Consider the following 19,570-nt stretch of genomic DNA (forward strand, 5'->3'; position numbering starts at 1 on the left):
GTAAATCTTTACGGGAGTAGAAAGCCTCATCTTTCTCCCGCGGAGCAGCTGGTAGTTTCGAACTGCTGACCTTGCGGTTCACAGCCCAAGTCGTAACCACTACGCTACCAGAGCTCCTTCAGCTACCACTAGTGTTAAGCAAAATTTCATGAAGCATTGTTGTTGTTGTTAAGTGTCATAGAGCTGGTACCGACTCATAGCGACCCTATGCATAACAGAATGAAACACTGCCGGGTCCTGTGTTAAACTCACTATCATTGCTACACTTGAACTCATGGCTGCTGCCACTGTGCCATCCAGCTCTTTTTCGCTGACCCTCCACTTTGCCAAGTATGATGTCCTTCTCCAGGGACTGATCCCTTCTGATAATGTATACAGAGTATATCATGTCTTTCTAAGGAGCTGTGCTTCTTCCAACACAGATTTGTTTGTTCTTTTGGCAGTCCATGGTACCTTTAATATTCTCCTCCAACTCAAATGCATCAATTCTTCTATGGTCTTCTTTATTCATTGTCCAACTTTCATATGCATCTGAGACTATTGAAAATACTATGGCTTGGGTCAGGTGCAATTTAGTCCTCAAACTGACATCTTTGCTCTTGAACACTTTAAAGAGGTTTTGTGCAGCAGATCTGCCTAATGCAATACGTGGTTTGTTTGCTTGAATGCTGCTTACATGAGAGACGATAGTGGATTCAAGCAAAAATGAAATCTTTGACAACTTCAATTCCTTTTCCCTTTATCATGATGGAAACTTATTGGCCCAGTGGTGAGGATTTTTGTTTTTGTTTTTTTTATATTGAGGTGCAATCCGTACTGAAGGCTGTGGTCTTTAATCTTCATCAGTATTTTAAGTCCTCTTTACTTTCAGCAAGCAAGAGTGTATCATCTACATGCTGTAAGGATTGTATCATCTGTTAATGAGTCTTTCTCCAATCTTGATGCCACATTCTTCGTATAATCCAGCTTCTGAGGTTATTTGCTCAACATACAGATTAGATAAGTATGGTGAAAGAATACAACCCTGATGCACACCTTTCCTAATTTTAAACCATTCAGTGTTCCCTTGTTCTTTTCAAAAGACTACCGCTTGGTCTATGTACAGATTCCTCATGAGCACAATTGAATGTTCCAGAATACTCATTCTCTGCAATGCTGTCCATAGCTTGTCATGATCCACACACTCCAAAGCGTTGCATGGTCCAAAGCTATGAATGGGGCTGACTCATAGTGACCCTGTATAGAGTTTCTGAGGAGTGGCTGGTGAGTTTGAAGCATAGTCCAAGTCAAAATTGCTCTTGGATGTGGTTTCCTCACTTTCAAGATTCATTACCCTGAATTAATACCAAAAGAGTCTTGGGGTAAACTCAGGGCTTCTGAGCCCTATATTGCTTCTTATCCAAGAAAATGAAGGCAAAGCAATTGCTTCTGTGATCTTCATGTGGTTGTCTTCAATCTCAGCTCCCCACTACAAGTGTGAAAGCAGCCTTTCACACTGCCTCTCTTCTGAGTGCCTCCCTGGGACTCACGTAAGACTATTTATCCATAATTTGTTGGTTTTTACCCTTGAGTTGTTTCCACTTTAGCCAATGAGCTTTGGAACACATGCTTTGGAAGTCTGAGTAAGGGTGTTTGCTCTCCTGAGCTTTCAGTGGCTCCCCACGGCCTTCTGGATATAGGCCCAATAGTCTTGAGCAGAGCGCCAAGCAGGGTACCTAGCCTGTCATTCCTCTCAACTTGCTCCTTCTTGGGGTCTCCTTCTGGTCACCTCCCCTTTCTACTTGTTCTTTCAGGCTTCACAGATACCTTTTCCATTCTCTCCTTCACAGCATTTTGGGGCTGTGGTTAATCGTTTTGTGTTTTAAAAAAATCCTTTTCTGGCTTGTTTATATAGGTTTGTATATACTGTGCTTCCCCATCTGACTGTCAGTGTATGTACTTTCTGCCTCCCCTAGCTGAATTTACATGTCCTGCCTCCTCTATTTGACCGTGACTTTGTTTTTTCTGCCTCCCCATCTGACCCAAAGTTTAGGTTCTTTCTGCTTCTCTCATCTGACTGTAAGTTTATGTACTCTGCATCCCCTGTCTGACTGTATGCTCCATGAGGATAGGGACAGTGTCCAACTTATTGGCATGTACCCCCAGCTCCTTGGCTTGTGCCCAGCACACAGCTGGCACTCAAGAAATCATTGAAAGAATGGCAGAAGTGCCAGCCATGTGAGAGTAAAGGGGGTGTAGTTGGTTGTTTGGGAGGATGGGTGTGCTGAGGCACGAGGTGGGCGCTTTGTGAAGATTGATAGGGATGGCTGCTCTGAACCAGGAGGGAGGGTCCGCTGAGCAGTGGGCATGGGAAGGTAGCCAGGTGGAGATGGGGTGGAGGTGGGGTGGAGGGAGAGGAGCCCTAGATGTTGTCGTTGTTTCCACAGCCATCCTGTACTCACGTCCAGAGCCAGGAGGTTCAGTTTAGGGCCCGCAGTCAGAGCCCCATGAGGCCTTGCTGAATGTGGTTAGGACAAGCCTGACCTATCTCCACTAGGGGCATGCGCAGGACTTGTAATTTCCAGAGCCAAGTTTTGCCCAAGAAAGGAGGCAAGTCTTGGCTCTCCTCCAATTGGTTGGCCTCCTTTCCTGGTTCTAAAGCGAGCTTTGTCACAAGAGTGTCTGCGTGCATTTGTGGGCGTGTGTTTGCGGTGGCAGGGGCATGCGGCGGTGGCATCTTTTAGCAAGCTGGTGACCATTCTCCACCCTCTGCCCGCCCTATGGTTCTTTTTAGATCTCACGTTTACAGAAAGTCTAAAGGTTTGAGCCTGGGACTGTCGACAGCGGGCTGTTCTGGGCTGCTCGGGCATGAACATGGGGTGGGCCGTGGCAAGCACTGGCGTCCTGGCAGAGAAAGGAATGCACGTGGCTGGGACCCCGCATCAGATGGTTCCTGAGCTATATTTGTAGGTCTTCTCTCCCCCGTGATGCCAGGCCCTCACTGGGACCAGTGAGTCAGCCGCACGGGCTGGGTGCTGTTCTGGGAAATCTTTAGGTATTCTTCTGAGAAGCACCCCTGTAGCGACCCTGATTGGGTTGACCTGGAGTCACTTGGGAACCCTAGACCAGGAAGTCCTAGGCTACTCTCCAGTCCCTACCCCAGTTCAGCATTGCCCACAAGAGAAGCCTCAGTTGGGAGACCTGCTGGTTTCCCACCCTCAGTGCACCTTCAGGCTCTCTTGCTGTGCCATTGACGGGTTATGTGCTATGGAGTGGAGTCGGTTCCAACTCATAGCGACCCTGTACAGGGTTTCCGAGGCTGTAAATCTTTACAAGAGCAGAAAGCCTCATCTTTCTCCTGCGGAACAGCTGGTAATTTCGAACTGCTGACCTTACGGTTCACAGCCTGATTCGTAACCACTACGCTACCAGAGCTATTGACATTAGAGGAAAGATATTGCTCTGATTGGCTTCAGATCAAGCAGGTGTCCCAGGGCTGGGTGAGGGAGGGCACGTATGCACACGTATGTGTACACGTATGCACAAACGTTTGCACAATCCCACCCCACCACTCTGTGACTGAGTGGGGCGTGTGCACACGGGGAGATGGAGCAGTGCAGTGACACTTTTATGGTGCAGGAGGCTCTGGAGGACCTCCCTGTCCAGTATCATGGTTACGAGTTGGGTTGCTAACCACAAGGTCAGCAGTTCGAAACTACCAGCTGTTTCACAGGAGAAAAATGAGGCTTTCTGCGCCCGTAAAGATTTGTAGCCTTGGAAACCCTATAAAGGGTCGCTATGAGTCGGAACTGATTCCACGGCACATAAACACCACTATTTAAAAAGGACTCCTGGTATAGATATGTTGGTTAATGCACTAAACTGCAAAGTCTGCTTGAACTGGGAGGCCTGAGGTTCAAGCTCACCAGCTGCTCCTAGGAAACTGTGTCTGTATAGGGTCACTATGGATTGGAACCAGACACTATTTTAAAACTAACAATAAATGGTTTAAAAACATCTCAGTTTTCACTTGGAAATAGTAAATATCGATGAATGGAATCTTGGTGTGGTCCTGTAGGATAAGCACTAGACTGCTAAGCGCAAGGTTGGTGGTTCAAACCCACCAGCCGCTTCTCAGAAACCCTATACAAGGTCGCTATGAGTTAGAACTGACTCAATGGCACTTAATAACAACATAGCCCACATCAAGAGAAACTCTTTGGGATTCTTAATAATACGCTATGGGTCGGAACCAACGCCATGGCACATAACCACCATCACCATCAAAAGGATGTTGAGACCAAAAAGTTTGAGAACTGGTGATATAGAACAGGGACCAAATCTGGCCCACTGCCTATTCTTATACATAAAGTTTTATTGGAACATATCATGCTTACTAGTTTCCATGTCGTCTACAACTGCTTTCCCGATATAGTGGCAAGAGTTGGGTGGTTTCACAGGGACTTTCTGCAAACTACAAAAAGTAAGTATTTACTCTCTGACCCCTTATGAACAAATTTAGTGGCTCTGGCTCCGGATGTAGAATCATGCATTTCATTCCTGTAAACAGCTGTCTGAATTAGTATTCTTTCCATTTTACAGATGGGAAAACAGAGACACAGAAAGGGAAATCACTTGTTTAATATCACACAGTCAATGAAGCTGGAACTGAATTGTGTGTGTGTGTGTGTGGGTGGGGGGTTTCCTAGAATTCTGGTAATGACCAGCTCCTCAAATGTTGGGGTGTAGTTTATCTCCACCTGTCTGGCTTCCAATCTCCTATATGATAAAGAGTGCTACGATTTCTCTTGGGGGCCACTCCTTTTCTCCTTGTCTACAGATTTTGTGAGATTTTCTGAAGCCCTCACTTAAGCATTCTAGGAGCTGCCCTTTCAAGTCAAAGGCCTTTCAGTGGTAAACAAGCCAATCGCAGATTTTTATCTATGGGCAAACTCCTCAGAAAATCATCATCCATTTAAGCCCATTAAGTGTCCTTGAGATAAAAAATTAGTAAAATCACTACATGTACTAGAACACATGTTCAAATAGGACATTTCAGAGTTCTGGTGTGGCAGTGTAGGCTAAGCACTAGATTGTGGACTTCAGGGTTGGCGGTTCAAATCCACCAGTCACTTTGTGGCAACCCTATACAGGGTTGCTATGGGTTAGAGTCAGATGGATGGCACCTAACACAAACAACAACAACAACCACCACTGACGGATTCAGTGAAATTTAAACCCTGAAGAGCCTAAGAAGGGACCATCTTTGAAAAATAAAGGAAAAAATCCAAAGGATCACTTCTACTGTTTGTTGCTTAATTCCAGCTCACAGTGATGTCATGTATCCAAAGCAGAACTGCAGTCTATGGAGCTTTAATAAGGCTATAACCTTTGGTTGTCAAGGACTTCATTCTTCTTGGATCAACTATCAACACTCGCAGAAGCAGCAGTCAAGAGATCAGACGACGTATTGCACTGGGCAAATCTGCTGCACAGGAACTTTTTAAAGTATTGAAGAGCAGAGATGTCAGCTTAAGGACTAAGGTGCGCCTGACCCAGGCCATTGTGTTTTCAATAGCCTCATATGGATGTGAAAGCTGGACAGTGAATAAGGAAGATCATAGAAGAATTGATGCCTTTGAGTTGTGGTGTTGGAGGAGAATACTGAGAGTGCCATGGACTGCCAAAAGAACCAATAGATCTGTTTTGGAAGAAGTGCAGCCAGAGTGCTCCTTGGAGGCCAGGATGGCTAAGCTTCGTCTCTCCTACTTTGGACATACTGTCCGGAGGAAACAATCGTTGGAGAAGGATGTCATGCTGGGTAAGGTGGAGGGTCAGAGAAAAAGAGGAAGACCTCTAACGAGATGGATCGGCCAGGTGGCATCACTGATGGCGTCAAGTGTGGCAGCGGTAGTGAGGTTGGCCCAGGATCGGACATTGTTTCGTTCTGCTGTGCATGGGGTCGCTATGAGTCAGTTCTGACTCGATGGCACCTGACAACAACAACAACAACAACCTTTGGAAGCTCTGTAGGCCTTACTTCCGAGAAGTCTCTAGATGTGTCTGAGCTGCCAGCCTTCCTGTCAGAAGTCCAGTGCTTAACCAATCATGCCTTCCAAGGACTCTTAAAAAACATTCATTTCATGTAGTGATCAAAAACAAGCTAAATTAATGAAAGAAAAGCTATAATAAAGTAATAAAAATATTAGCAATTAAAAAAAAAAAAAAGGCCTTTCACCCCAACTCAATCAAGGGGTAGAGTTGACTTTTGACCCTTTGCTCACTCAACTCAATACAGCCTTTCCCTCCAATATTACCAGTCCTTGGTGTGGTGTATATTGTAAGCACTAGATAGCTATCCAAAAGGTTAGCAGTTCAAACCCACCAGCTGCTCCTTGGAAGCCCTATATAGGGTCATTGTGAGTAAAAATGGACTCGTCGGCACTTCACAACATCAGCTTAATGGCCACAGGGAAGAGAAGCCTTCATGAACAGACAGGAAGGGGAAGATATCTGGGGGTAGGGGGCAGGTGGGAGAGGATGTCCACAGCTATAATAATCTATGGCTCAGTTTTTGGAAGGCTGGAGTGGGAGGTGTGGGCAGGTGGGCATTGGATGAGGCTGGAGGAGGAGGGAGGACAGGAATTGATTCCAGTGATTGGAAAGGACTTTTCAGTTCCCATCTTGGGAGCCCCCGAGTGCACACACAGGAATATGTGCAACACACACACACACACATGAACACATGTAAACACACATGCATGGATGGACATGCCTCCATGAGAATCCCTCCACCTTGACTTGGCTGTGACCATCCCTCCATCCACAGGCTGCTCTAGCCATGGGCCTTCAGAATGCCTATTTGTCAGCATTTCTGGATAGTCTGTGTGTCAGGACCCAGCTGGAGGTGGTGTGGGGGCCTTGGCAGGGTGCCCCCCATCTCCTGTGGGGCCTCTTCCTGGGTGTAGCCGCCTGAGCTAGGTTTGTGGGCAGGTCCCATAGGGTGTTTCTAGATGAGCTTTTCTTCACATTTTGATTGTGTGACATCCCTGGTTTGTATTCAGCTATGACTCCTGGTGTGGTGCTGTAGAATTAGCACTGGACTGCAAACCACAAGGTCAGTAGTTCAAACCCACCAGCGGCTCCTTGGAAACCCTCTGTAGGGTCACTATGAATCGGAACAGACTCAATGGCGCTTAACAACAAGAAGCAACCCAATGGTTGGAAGTTTGAAGCCACCCAGGGAAGAAAGGCCTGGAATCGGCCTTCATACCAATCAATAGTCAAGAAAACCTTATGGAGCACAGTTCTATCCTGTAACACATGGGGTTGCTGTAAGCCAGACTCCACCAGATGGCGATGGCTTTGGTTTTTTGGTGGCCTCACAGGCACATGCTGGTCACAGGCAACACTTTGCCTGTTGCTGAGAAGGGCCGGGGAGTCCGTGTTTGGGGATAGCATGGGAACTGGGATGCCTTGCTATGGTGGCTGGGCTCTGTTGACTTCCACGAAGGTTGGGGATTTTTCTGCCAGGCTCTCTGCTGGCTCCAGACACCCAGAGTTGAGCTGGCACACACAAGGGTACTCAGACATTGCAACCCTCAACCCTGGCGAGCTGCTGGTTGGAGAAGAATGGGTCCCTCTCGCTCAGCCACTTGAAAACAACAGCAAACAAACAGACCCCCAAAACATCTTCCAAGATCACCAAATGAAACACCCCCAGAGGGAGGGGGAGTCACCCTGCCAAGGGATAAGGACCAACGCCAATGCCAAAGCCCTTTGATTCAACTTTTTATTTTTTTTTCTTTTTGAATGTCATGCAATATTTCACAGTCCCAAAGCCCACAGTTTTCAAACAAGGTAGGAAAAAAGGAAAAAAGAAGCCAAGGAAATCAGTGTTGTTGTTGTTTTTTTTGTGTTTTTTTTTTTTTTTTTTCGTTTTCTTTTGTTATTTCAAGCAGGACCAAATGTCAGAAAAAAATGCTTCTTTTCTCAATCATTAATTTTTTTGTCCTTTTTAAAATTGTTATTTTTTTTTTTTTAAATTGATTTCTGCAGGCAGTAATAGTAGGGTTTGGTATAACCAGCAAGCACTCCTGTGTGTATCTGAGAAAGTGTGGGGGGTGTAAGTGTGTGTGTCTGTGTGGTGGAGGTCTGTGTGGGGCGCTGTTATTTCTGCTTCCAGCTCTTTCTCCACACGCGGCCACCAGCTCGCGTTCCCAGGGAAATCAAAGATTCAATTGAGATGATAAAACTCATCAATAGAAGGTATATATTTTTTTCTCCCCGTATTTTTCTTTTAAAAATGGTAGGGTTTTTATTTGGATTTTTTTTTTTTTTTTCCCCATTTTCCCCAAGGTTCTCCAAAAATGGCTGAGTTAATTAGAATCCCTTGGCGGTGTGGTTTCTCTGCCCAAAGGCCCTATTATGCCTTCTCCAGCAGGCGGCGCTCAAGAGGTCGGGCTGGGCGGAAGGGGGGGGAGACATGACTGACCAGGACGGCTCTTTCCTGGCCGAGGGTCTTTGTAGGACACCCAGACATCCCAGCCAGCCCTCGTCCCTCCAGAGTCCGAGGTCTTCTGGCAGGTCCCCTCTTGAGCCCTCCGCTGGTCACGTGGCAGCGAGGTGGACCCTGCTCCCGCTGCCCCGCGGCCTCTGCGCGGTTCCTTCGGGTGGGTGTGTGCATGGGGTGCGTGGGGGGTCGGGCGGGCGCGGGCGGCACCACGCCCGGACTTAGCACCAGTCGTCGTCGTCGGTCTCGCTGTAGGGTTCGTGCAAGCCTTTCCTGGAGCCCGGCCCTCGGGGCCTGGCCAGTCCGTGGGCCGGGTAGTAGCCGTTGGGGAGCCGCCGGCCGTGCCGGGAAGGCGAGGCGCAGGCTGGGCCCGCGGCCCGGGGAGTCCTGGGCGAGCGCCCCGTGCCCGAGGACGTGTGTCGTGAGGGGGGTGGAGTGTCGTAGGCACCTGCCTCCTCGTCCCCGCCGCCCAGGCCGTCGGCCTCGTCGTAGTCGTGGTAGTAGCTGTAGCGCCGGGGCCCTGGGGGACCCTCGGATGTGTGCGGGCCGGCCACCGGCCACCGGGTGTGGCGACAGGCCCTTGGGGACTCGCTCCTGGCCGGGCCCGGAGCCCGCCGCTCCATCCCAGGCGAGCGGCTGCTTCCGTGGCCCCCTGGGGCCGGCCGCTCCCCGGCCAGAGGCTCGGCCACGGGGCCTGGGTACCTCCGCGGGCCGCTGGTGGTCGCCCGGCCTGGCCGTGCCACCTGCTGCTGCTGCTGCTGCTGCGAGGGGCCCGAGCCGCCGGCCTTACGGATCACGGGGGAATAGGACACGTGTGGCCGGGGGGTGGAGGGGGTCTGGGGGAGCTGGCGGCGTCCCCGCCGCGGAGTGCTGGTACCAGATGTTGAGGGGGCTGGGCTTCCACTTACGGAACTACTGCCCTACACGAAAATTGAAACAAAGGAAATCAAAAAAAAAGATACAACAAAATCAACCAGAAAGAGACGGGAAGAAACACAGAGGATGGACGAGAGGGAGGGGGGGTGGGGGGAGCAAAGGGGAAGAGGAGAGGAGACAGGGACACAGGACATTTGAATGGACAAAAAGGAGAAAAGCGACAGCCACAGGGAGGAGGAGGGGAGTGAGAGACACAGAGGGGGGAGTCAAAAACCAACATAACAAAGTGAAAAGAGAAATGAGAAATGGAGTTTTGTAAGTTTCGGGGTTAAAATAGCAGAAGTTTCAAAAATTACTCACAGGCGTCCAGAGGACAGAAATCATAATTGAAACAAAAAGGGAAGCTGAGGTTAAAGGAAAGCAAAGACAGCGGGGCATGAGCCGAGAGGACCAGCTGCCAGAACGCAAACGTGATCCACAACCAAGGAGGAAGCAGCTGCGGGTGGGCAGGCGGTGGGAGGGGCGCAGGTGGGCGGGGAGCTGGGGGCAGAGTCGGGAACTAGGTGACAGGGACAGTGGCCACCCGTCTAGGGAGCACGGTTGGGGCATCCCAGTGGTGGCTAGGGTCAGAGGTCACAGACCAAAGGGGGACCCTGCCTTGGATAGATAGAAGCAGACCTGGCTGCCTGCCTGGTGGAGCCTCCTGGGGTTGGGAAAGGGCAGCTCCTGGCACCCAGCCATCTGTCTGGCTGAGGCACCTCGGGCACACCCACCTGCCGGTGTGCCATGTGCTCGCGACCCTCACTGGGAGAGCGGGACCAGCGCTGGTCCCGGGCCCGGGCGCGACTGTGGTCGGGCCGCTCCTGACCATAGCGCTCCTTGTCGGGAGGCGGGGGGTGATGGTGATGGTGGTGGTGGTGGCGGTGCTTCCGGTCCTTGGGCCGGCCCCGCTCCTGGTCTCGATCCTTTGATGGAAGGTCCCCAGACTGAGTGGTCATGCTCAGGTCTGTCCCTAAGCCTGGGCAGGTGGGAGTTGGAGACGCAGACAGTGAGGAGGGCTGGTATAGGACACAAACACAGGAACCCACCCCAAGGGTCTCAGGACATGACAGGTGAGCTATATAGAGAGATGCTTTCCCCTGGGCCACTGCAGAGGGTGTGGTGCAGCGGAACCAGGGCTTGGGTTCTGAGCAGGAGCTGGCACAGCCCCTTCTTCGGGGGAGGGTGACATTCCCATCCAAACTCCCACCCCAGGATTGTTTTGAGTAGCAGGCCCTCCCTCTCTCTTGACCCCAACTCTGCCGTTTTTGTCCCCTTCTAGCGCCTTCTGCCTTTGGGCTGGGTGGGCACACCTGTATCCACGTCTGTGTAGCGGCTCAGGGATCTTTCGGAGGCGCGATGGCCCCGGTCACGGCGGCGTTGGTGGTGCCGTTGGTTCTCTTCCGGTGGCACCCGCTCCAGGGAGTAGTCGTCCAGGCGCCGGGCCTTGGGGCCCAGCACAGAGGCGGAGCGCTTCATGGGGCTGGTGTCTGAGATGGTCTGGAGGGGCACACCACAGAGGGTTGTGGGTCAGATACCAAGAGCAGTCCCATCCTTCCCTTCCATGGGCCTCTTGGCCCAGGGCGGAGCCTGACCAGGGGGAAGAGCGCCAGTGCCCAGGAGTGAGCATCTGGGGTGGGACTAGGGGTGAAATGTGGCCTGTGTTCTGACACCATCAGGTCCCGGAGGAGCCTGACTTGCCCAATCTATGACTTGCTCTCGTCCTAGGGGCCCTGGATCTTCTATCCCCAAAGATATTGCTCTTCTTCCCTGGGCCTCTCCGGGTCCTGGTCATGAGACCTGTCCAGTCGTCCTTGTTGCTTCTCAGACCAACCAGAGAGATCACACAGCTGCTCTAGGGGCCCCTTCAGAGATAGGCTAGCTGACTGGCGGTAAGGAAGCGTCCTTTTGGGTTCTCCCCATCCTCAGTGCAAACCTGGGAGTCCGTCACTGGGCAGCTGGGTCCCTCAGCTGAGGGCCAGGATCCCATACCCCAGCTCCTTGTCCCCTAGGCCAACTGGAAGCCTTGCTCTCCTGACCATCCAAGTCTAGGGGTCTCTTGAGAGGCCACCCTAGCATTTGATGCCCCAGGGCTGCCTCTCCTCATCTCATCTTTGGCCTGCAGCGTGTGTGGTGGGGGAGGGTTTGTGCCCTAACCCCTAGGCAGGCCTGGCACAAAGAAGGCCATGAGTCTCCGTGTAGGTAGAGATGTGAGGAAGGCCGGGTGACACCCCCCGGGCCCGGCCCAGCTGAGCTGCTGGTGGCTTTGCCCAAGGAGGAGTTTGAAGGGTCAGAGGGCAGGGGGACAAGACTCTGAGAAAGAGGAGTAGGGTGGGTCAGGAGGGCCAGCAGGCCAGGTCTCTCTGGAGAGCTGGTCTTCCTAGCTTGGGACTCTGAAGGGGGTCAGGGGCACACACAGGACACAACACACAAGGATGGGGCTCCACAGAAGGGGTATATCTGCAAAGTAAGGGTGAGATCTGAGGCAGGGTAAGATGACAAGACTCCCAAGAGGGGGGGTGGGGAAGAAGAGGGGGCCGGAGCCGAGCCGGGCAGTGGCGGGTCGGTACATACACTGAGGTTATTCCCACGTGGCCGGCCCCTTCTCCTCTGTTACAATCCCCACGGGATGGTGCACACAGAAAAAACAGAAAGAAGAAAATAAATATAAAAGCCTAGAGGGGCAGTCAGGAGGTGGCATGGAGGTGGTGCTGGGAAGGGAGAGGAACCTGAGAAGAGGGGAGAAGGAAGAGAGGAGATTAGAGTCCTGGTGGGTGGGTGGGTGGGTGAGTGCCCCTGGGCTGGGCCAGGTACCCTCCCACAGCACAGGTGGGCACATGGCAGCTGAGATCAGAGGAGACAGACAGGAGACACAGACAGACAGATGGCAGAGGCACAAGACCAACAGAAGGGCTCTAGCTGGCACTCGCCCAGCCCCTTCTTGGGCCCAGCAGCTCAGCCGGGTTACAGGACTGGGAGCCACATGCAGGCTGGGTGCCCCCAGGTTCACAGCAGCCAGAGGTCAGGCCCTTGGGGATCTTGGTCCCCCAGAACAGCACAGCCTTCCACCCCGTGCACAGATGCCAAGGCACACCACAGAGGAAGCTTGCCCCCAGCCAGACATGCTGCCCTGCCCACCCACGCCCACTTCCATCTCCAAAATTCTCCAGGGGGTGGGCGGGGCTCTGCTGCTCTCAGGCTGGGCGGGTGCCAGGCATGCTTCTGGAGCAGAGGGATCACTAGCCCCCACTGCCTGGCGCCCTCCCCCCCTGCCCCGCCTGCAGCTGGTTAAAGCAGTCACATAGAGACAGGAATCAGGCACATAGCCCTGCCCCTCACAGCGGATCCCACAGAGACCAGACAGGAAATTGGAACCCCAGCTGCCCACAGGCCCACCCCAGACTGCCTTTCACTTTGCTTGCTACCAGATCCTGGAACGTTTGTACAGGTATGTGCATTTGTATGGAGGAGTCTTGCCTGAAGCACCCGTCCGAGTGGAGCAATCATCTACTTTATCCTCCAAACCAAAAAAGCCCAAACCCACTGCCGGCAAGCCAATTCCAACTCGTAAAGACTCTGTAGGACAGAGGGTTTCCCAGGCTGTAAACGTTTACAGAAGCAGACTGCCACATCTTTCTCCCTAGCAGCAGCTGATGGGTTTGAACTGCTGGCGTTTTGGTTAGAAGCTTAGCTCTTTTTAGCCACTACACCACCAGGGCTCCTCATAGTTTTCCAGCACCACCCCAAACGGCAGCAAATCTACTTGGCAGTGACCCCACCTCTGTCCCCTGGTCCAGAGCACCCCTCTGCTCCCCGGCTCAGCCCTCCATATGGGAAGGTGGAAGAGGAGGAGGTCTCCAGTGCTCCAGGTGTGGTGGGCGGAGCCTGCACACTGCTGCTAAGGATGTGGAGGCTTGAACTCAGCCCAGGAGGGGTCCAGCCCTGAGGGCAGGAGTCTCGGTAAAAGCCCCTCACCTGGTTCTCGGCAGGGAGGCGGGGCATGGAGGCGGCCCGGGCCTGGCCCTCCATGGGGAGGTAGTGCTCACTGTCCGAATAGCCGTCTCTGCCCAGCTCTCGCATCTCCACAGACTGCGGGCAGATGTGAGGTGGTGAGCCCCGGGGAGCAGCCCAGATGTCGACCTCCTGACCTGCCCAGGCTGAGGGGTGGGGGCGCAGTGGCGGGGAGAGAGGCACCTGAGCATTGGGCTGGCTATTGGGCATGTCGGTGGGTGGCCCCCGTTCCGGGCTCCATGTGCCTGTCTTCTGGAACATCTCCTGGGCCCGCTGGGTCACCCAGGATGGGCTTTCCTTGATGCCACCTTCATGAGCCATCCTGCGTGGGGGCATAGGGAGGATGGCTGTGGGCTTTCAGGGGCTCCCTGCCCTGGGGGACCACTGCCCCTTGCCCATCTGATCCACAGTGACACTCACAGGCCTCCTCCTGGGTCCAGCTGGGTGGAGGGCAGGGCATTCTGGCCAGGTCCTCCTTCCTGTGTTGGAGATGGGGGCTCCATACGCCGGAACATGAGGGGTGTCCGGTTCTGGGGGTGCAGAGGGGCAGCAGTGGGGATGGGGACAGGTGGGGACAGTGTCAAGCCTCTCAGAATCCCAGGAGCTCCAGCTCCAGGAGAGAAGACCAAGAAGGGGGACACTCAACCCACATGCGGCCAGAAACCCTAGAAGTCACTACTGACAACTCTAACACACACCTTCCATCTCAGCGACCAGCCAAGTCCAGTTGATTATCCTCCCAAATCTCCCTACTCCAAAGCTCTGCCCTACCTCAGTCAGTTCCCCTCAGGGCCACTAGAGGGCACCTCAACCACCTGATTCAAGTCAAGCCCTTTCTCAGAACTCTTCGTGGCTCTCCACTTAGCTCAGGTAAGAGTCCCCATCCTTTCTGGGAGCCACAAGGCCCTGCACAACCAATCTTCTCAGCCCCCTGCCTCATCTCCCACTTTCTCTTAGTCACTCTGTTCCACCACATTGGCCTTGCTGTTCCCTAAACTCACCAGGCACAGTTCAGCCTTCCTGGTTGCTTCCTCTGCCTGCAATGCCCTTCTCCAGATCTCTGCTTGACTCACTGCCTCCCCTCTTCCTTCCTCTTCACTCAAATATCACCTCCTTCATGGGGGCCCTCAGTACCCATTGCTCTCTGAGGTGCAAGGTCACTTGGTTCTGTGCCTGGCTTAATGTTGGTGTCTTCCCCACTGTATCATCTGCTCCGTCTGAGACGGCAAGGATTTTGGTCTGTTTTGCTTACAGCTGCACCCCCCGGGCCTAGCACACAGCAGGTGCTCAGTAAATGCTGGCTGAGTGGCTGGGTTAACGTAGGACGGCTCTGCCCCTGGGCCATACCTGCTCCTCACGCATGGCCTGCAGCTTCTTGGCCTTGCTCTGCCTGTAGTACTCCATGATCATCATTGCTGCGTAGATCTTGCCCACTGTCAGGTCCGTGGCTGGGGGAGGGTGAGCTCACCATGGGTGGCAGGCCTCCTCTGGGCCCACCCAAGGCTGCTCCGAGCCCTCCCCAGGTTTAGTTGCTTCCCCCACCCTGGACCAGCAGGTCAGATCCTGGGGCAAGGATGGGAGCTTGGCTCTTACACTTGTGAGGTGTGACCAATAGGTCCAACGTCTTCTGGGACAGATTAGGCCAAATGGCCATCATCTCCTTCCTCAGCTCAGCGTCCATCTGCTGCTTGTCAGCTCCACCTGCAGTGTGGACACAGATGGCTCTGAAGACCTGCTCCCAGCCAGCAGATCCCGCTGGCCTGGAACTTAGGAGAGCAGGGCCACCACTGAGCTCTCCAGTGGCCCAGGGACTTGGCCCAGGTGACGTGGGTAGGTCACCTGGGCCAGTTTACCTGCAGCCCCATCCTGGCTCCCACTCGCAACTGGCTCATTCCTCCCCTCTCTGTGCCTCAGTTTCCACACCTATGAAATAGGGACGATAGTACGTGCTTCCATGAGTTATGTGTGTGTTGTGTTGAGTCAGATGTTTACTACAGTGAGCTGTGGTCTTGAGGTCCAGGGGGGCTCAATGCCCCAGAGCTCCTTGGTAGAGGAGGCCTCTCCCACTTCCTCAGTTTCCCCTCCTACCTTTGTGCCCTTTGCCAGAACTGATCTGGTTGGATGGTCATTCAGGTTTTTTAAATGGTCATCGTTCCAGTCTCTCCTGCCGTTAGTGGTAGGAGGGTGGGCTTTACTGGCCCCTGGTGGTGGGTTGGGACCATGAGGTGTGAGTAATGATGAGTCACTATGGGGTCAGTGTGGGCTCCTCCCGAGTTCTCGTCCCCTCTGGTCAGGTATGGTCTCTTAAGTGACTCTGACCAGCAGCAAGCCCCTGGTGACCCATGAAGCCACAGTGGGTGTGAGAATCGAACCTCTGGGACCTTGGGCACTGTTACCCCTCTCTGCTGACAGAGGCACCAGCCAGGTCCCATGTGTTTCAGGGCCCACAGCCTGTGCACAGGGCATTGAAGGGATGCTGGTCATAGCTTGCCAGGCCTCCACCCCAAGTCGGGGTTCAGGGCTGGGGGTCTACCAGGCAGTACACAGGTATTTCAACAACTATCATGGCTATTCCCGGCACAATGCTGCATAGCACCTGCCCAGGTGGCTCCAATATACAAAGATGTCCTCACTAGCATCTGCCCTCCCTCCATCATCCCAGGGCTGTCTGTGGGGCCCCTGCCCAGCATCTCCCTCCCGGCAGATGTGGGTCATGGCAAAGACATTTGCTGAGTACTCTTGGACGCACAGATGTTTTCATGGTCTCGCGATGTGGCTCTTGAAACAGTGTCTTCGTGGTGGGAAAGCACTTAGGAAGGGACCTTTCATTAATGTGCAGCGAAAGCCCCAATCCTGTTCTGAAGTGAGACACCGAGCTGTTCATTTCCCCTCACATCCCGCCTGGACCAGAGGAGGCACCTTTGCCCTGCTCCCGGGCTCTACCTCCAGCCTCTAGTCTGCTCCTTGTCTCTGAGTCCCTCCTCTACTCAGAACCCTCCAGGGCTCTCACCTTACTTGGAGCACATGGCCGCTGGCTCTATCCCATCACCTCCCGGCTCTTCCTCTCGTTCCCTCTACTCAGCACCTTGGTCCTGCTTCAGTGACTTTACAAGCGTCATTTCCTCTGCAAAGACCACCAGTCTTTCTATAAAGACCCCCCCCCACCCCGCCCTCATCTCCTTCAGGTCTCTGCCTCTCTTTATGAAAGGTTTGCCCACCAATCTTTCCCTGCCTTTGTTCCCATCTAAGAACTTATTACCACAGGTTGTTGGCCCGTCTGCCTCCTTCACTAGAAGTCTGTTCCATAGCATGGGGAGGGGCTGATGGAGGGAAGAGGACCTGGTGACCAGCTCTCCCTCCTTCCCGACAGTTAAGGCTGTAATGGGAGACCCTTGGGAGCATCCACTTCATGGCTGGGTTCTCCAGACCCTTGACGCCAACCTAGAGCAGATTTTCTTTCTTCATGTGAATGGATGGAGTGAAAAACACTGCTTCTCAGCTATTGCAGCTATGGGAGATACCCGGGGTCACTGTGGGAAAGGTCATCACAAGACAGGAACAGAGGAGAACACACATGCTCAATTGAAGTCACTTTCTCTTTACCGTGGATACCGCTCTTATTTCTAATGGAGAAAGGCCTGTTCTTGGTTTTTTTGAATAAGGTAAGGGAGTTGAGTGGCGTAGTGGTTACGAATCAGGCTGCGAACCTCAGGGTCAGCAGATCAAAACTACCAGCTGTTCTGTGGGAGAAAGATCAGGCTTTCTGCTCCTGTAAAGATTAACAGCCTCTGAAACCCTGTACAGGGTCACTATGAGTCGGAACCGACTCCACAGCACATAACAACAACAACAACAAGGGAGTTGGGATACAGTTTGGCAATTGCAGCTCTAGGATATCTGGATTAGGCAAGTCTTTGTTGTGAGAGACAGGCTGTGCATTTTAGGAAGTTTAACAGCATCCCTGGCCTTGACCCACTTTGTTGTTGTTAAGTGCTGTTGAGTCAGTTTTGACTCAGCAATCCTGTATAGGCTTTCTGAGCAGCGGCTGGTAAGTCTGAACTGCTGACCCTGTGGTTCAAACTGACCTGTGAGGTCGAGTGCTTATCCTATGGTGACCCACCAGGACTCCATCACATTAGGGGTGAGTTAATGAAATGTTTGGCCAAATACAGCAGAGTAATTTTTTTTAATTGATCATTTTGTATGGCCTGTGAATTATTTTAGATTTTGGCAGAGAAAAGGTTCCCACCCGTGGTCTAGACCCCTCACCTTCTAAAGAAAGGTCTGACCCTCGACTGGCCCCTTGGAAATAAGGTCTAAGCAACGGGCCTAGCCTGCTTGATGCTGATGTTGTTGTTGGGTACTGTTGAGACGGTTCGGACTCATAGCAATCCAATGCTCAACAGAACAAGACACTGCCCAGACCTACACCATCCTCACCCTTAGGATGTTCGAGTCCATTGTTGCTGCCAGCCATTGTCAATCCATCTCTTTGGGGGGGGGGTTGGCCTCTATTTTGCTGAACCTCCACTTTACAAGAATGATGTCCTTCTCTGGGGACTAGTCCCACGTGATAACAAGTCTGAAGCCATCCTGGCTTCTAAGGAACATTCTGGCCGTAGTTCTTCTGGCTACTTGATAGGTGTGTCTTTGTTTACTTGAAGCCTTAAGTCATGCCAGACAGTCTAATACTGTGCTTTAAGATGGGGACCTTGGACCACATGGTACCGTTTTGACCTCTAAAGAGACTGGAGACCAAGTAACTAAGGTTAGTCATGTGATCTTGGTGAGCAGTCAGAGATGCTTATGTAACTGACCTAGACTGGACCACAGGGCTTGGCTGTTTCCTAGGTTGGCAATATTCCATGTGTGTGATCACATGGCTGGGAGAATTAAGCACTGTCTGCTGATGTGGCGCTGTGGCCTAATGTGTCAGACTGCAAAGTTGTTTGAACTGCAAAGTTGGTGGTTTGAAGTCACCAGCTGCTCCTTGGAAACCCTATACGGGGTCACTTAACAACAACAACAACAACTGGAAAAGGGCACCTGGAACTGACTCCGAGTCTCTCCTGGACTCCACTCCTTTGCTGCACCTTTTCCTGTTGCTGATTTTGGTCTGTGCCTTTTTGCTGTAATAAACTGTGAGTATAAAAGGAGCTCTGGTAGCGTAGTGGTTATGAATCGGGCTGCGAACCTTAAGGTCAGCCGTTTGAAACTACCAGGTGCTCCGCAGGAGAAAGATGAGGCTTTCTACTCCCGTAAAGATTTACACCCTCGGAAACCCTATACAGGGTCTCTACGGGTCGGAACCGACTCGATGGCACATAACAACAACAATAACATAATGGTTTTTATCAGTTCTGTGAGTTCTAGAAAATCACTGAACTTGAAGATGGTCTTGTTACAGCTGGGTTACAAAACCAATGTGTACAGTGGTGTGGGAGCTATTGTTAGACCAGTTTGAAAGATGAGAGAACAGTGTCAGGCAGAATTCTAAGGCTGCCCTCCAAGATTCTGATTACTCAATCAAACCCTAATCTAGGGACTGCTGTGAAGGAGACTTTGCAGGTAAAGTTCTGTCAACTGGTTTTAAAATATAGACATTCTCCAGGGGGATCCGACCCAATCGGATGAGCCCTTTGAAAGCGGAGCTTTCAACTGAGAGGGAAAGAGTCTTCACATCAAGGATCAAACCTATCCCCTCTATACACAGGGTTGATAGGAATGGGCAACTTAGACACTGGCTACCTAAAATGTGTGTGTGGAAGCTAAAAAGGCACAAAGTGGCTGGCTTACAAGTTTTCAAGAAGGAGTTTAGTTTCAGAATGTGCAGAGGAAGTTACCTCCCCACTGAATAGTTTTCATCTTGTCTAACACAGGTCTGGTGAAAGGAGATGGGGATAAGATGCTTATGATTCAATAGTGAGTAATGGTTATCATGACTAATTGTGATTACCACAACTGTAAAGGTAGAAGTTTTGTAACACACAGGGGGGAGTAGTTAATTTTTTAAAGATCCTCTGGGCAAATTATTGAGTGATGCAGGAAGCATCAAGAGAAGATGGAAGGAATACACAGAGTCACTGTACCAAAAGGAAATGGTTAATGTTCAACCATTTCAAGAGATAACATATGATCAAGAGCCAATGATAC

The 19,570-nt window shown here is 52.0% G+C and overlaps 1 protein-coding gene across 1 annotated transcript in view; it reads right to left on the bottom strand.

The window, feature by feature from the left end:
- Positions 1 to 8,712: 8,712 nt before the first annotated feature.
- The window catches only part of CACNA1A (calcium channel, voltage-dependent, P/Q type, alpha 1A subunit), a 325,229-nt gene continuing 314,371 nt past the window's right edge, over positions 8,713 to 19,570 (bottom strand). Inside the window, exons 40-48 of the mRNA XM_006874309.1 lie at positions 15,011 to 15,118; positions 14,765 to 14,865; positions 13,838 to 13,947; positions 13,601 to 13,739; positions 13,382 to 13,495; positions 11,981 to 12,016; positions 10,720 to 10,906; positions 10,141 to 10,385; positions 8,713 to 9,411 (exon numbers count right to left, since the gene is read on the bottom strand). Of these exons, the coding sequence (XP_006874371.1) occupies positions 8,713 to 9,411; positions 10,141 to 10,385; positions 10,720 to 10,906; positions 11,981 to 12,016; positions 13,382 to 13,495; positions 13,601 to 13,739; positions 13,838 to 13,947; positions 14,765 to 14,865; positions 15,011 to 15,118 (1,739 nt within the window). The remainder of the gene's footprint in view (positions 9,412 to 10,140; positions 10,386 to 10,719; positions 10,907 to 11,980; positions 12,017 to 13,381; positions 13,496 to 13,600; positions 13,740 to 13,837; positions 13,948 to 14,764; positions 14,866 to 15,010; positions 15,119 to 19,570) is intronic.

Source organism: Chrysochloris asiatica, unplaced genomic scaffold (assembly GCF_000296735.1).
Source record: "Chrysochloris asiatica unplaced genomic scaffold, ChrAsi1.0 scaffold00268, whole genome shotgun sequence".
NCBI lineage: Eukaryota > Metazoa > Chordata > Mammalia > Afrosoricida > Chrysochloridae > Chrysochloris > Chrysochloris asiatica.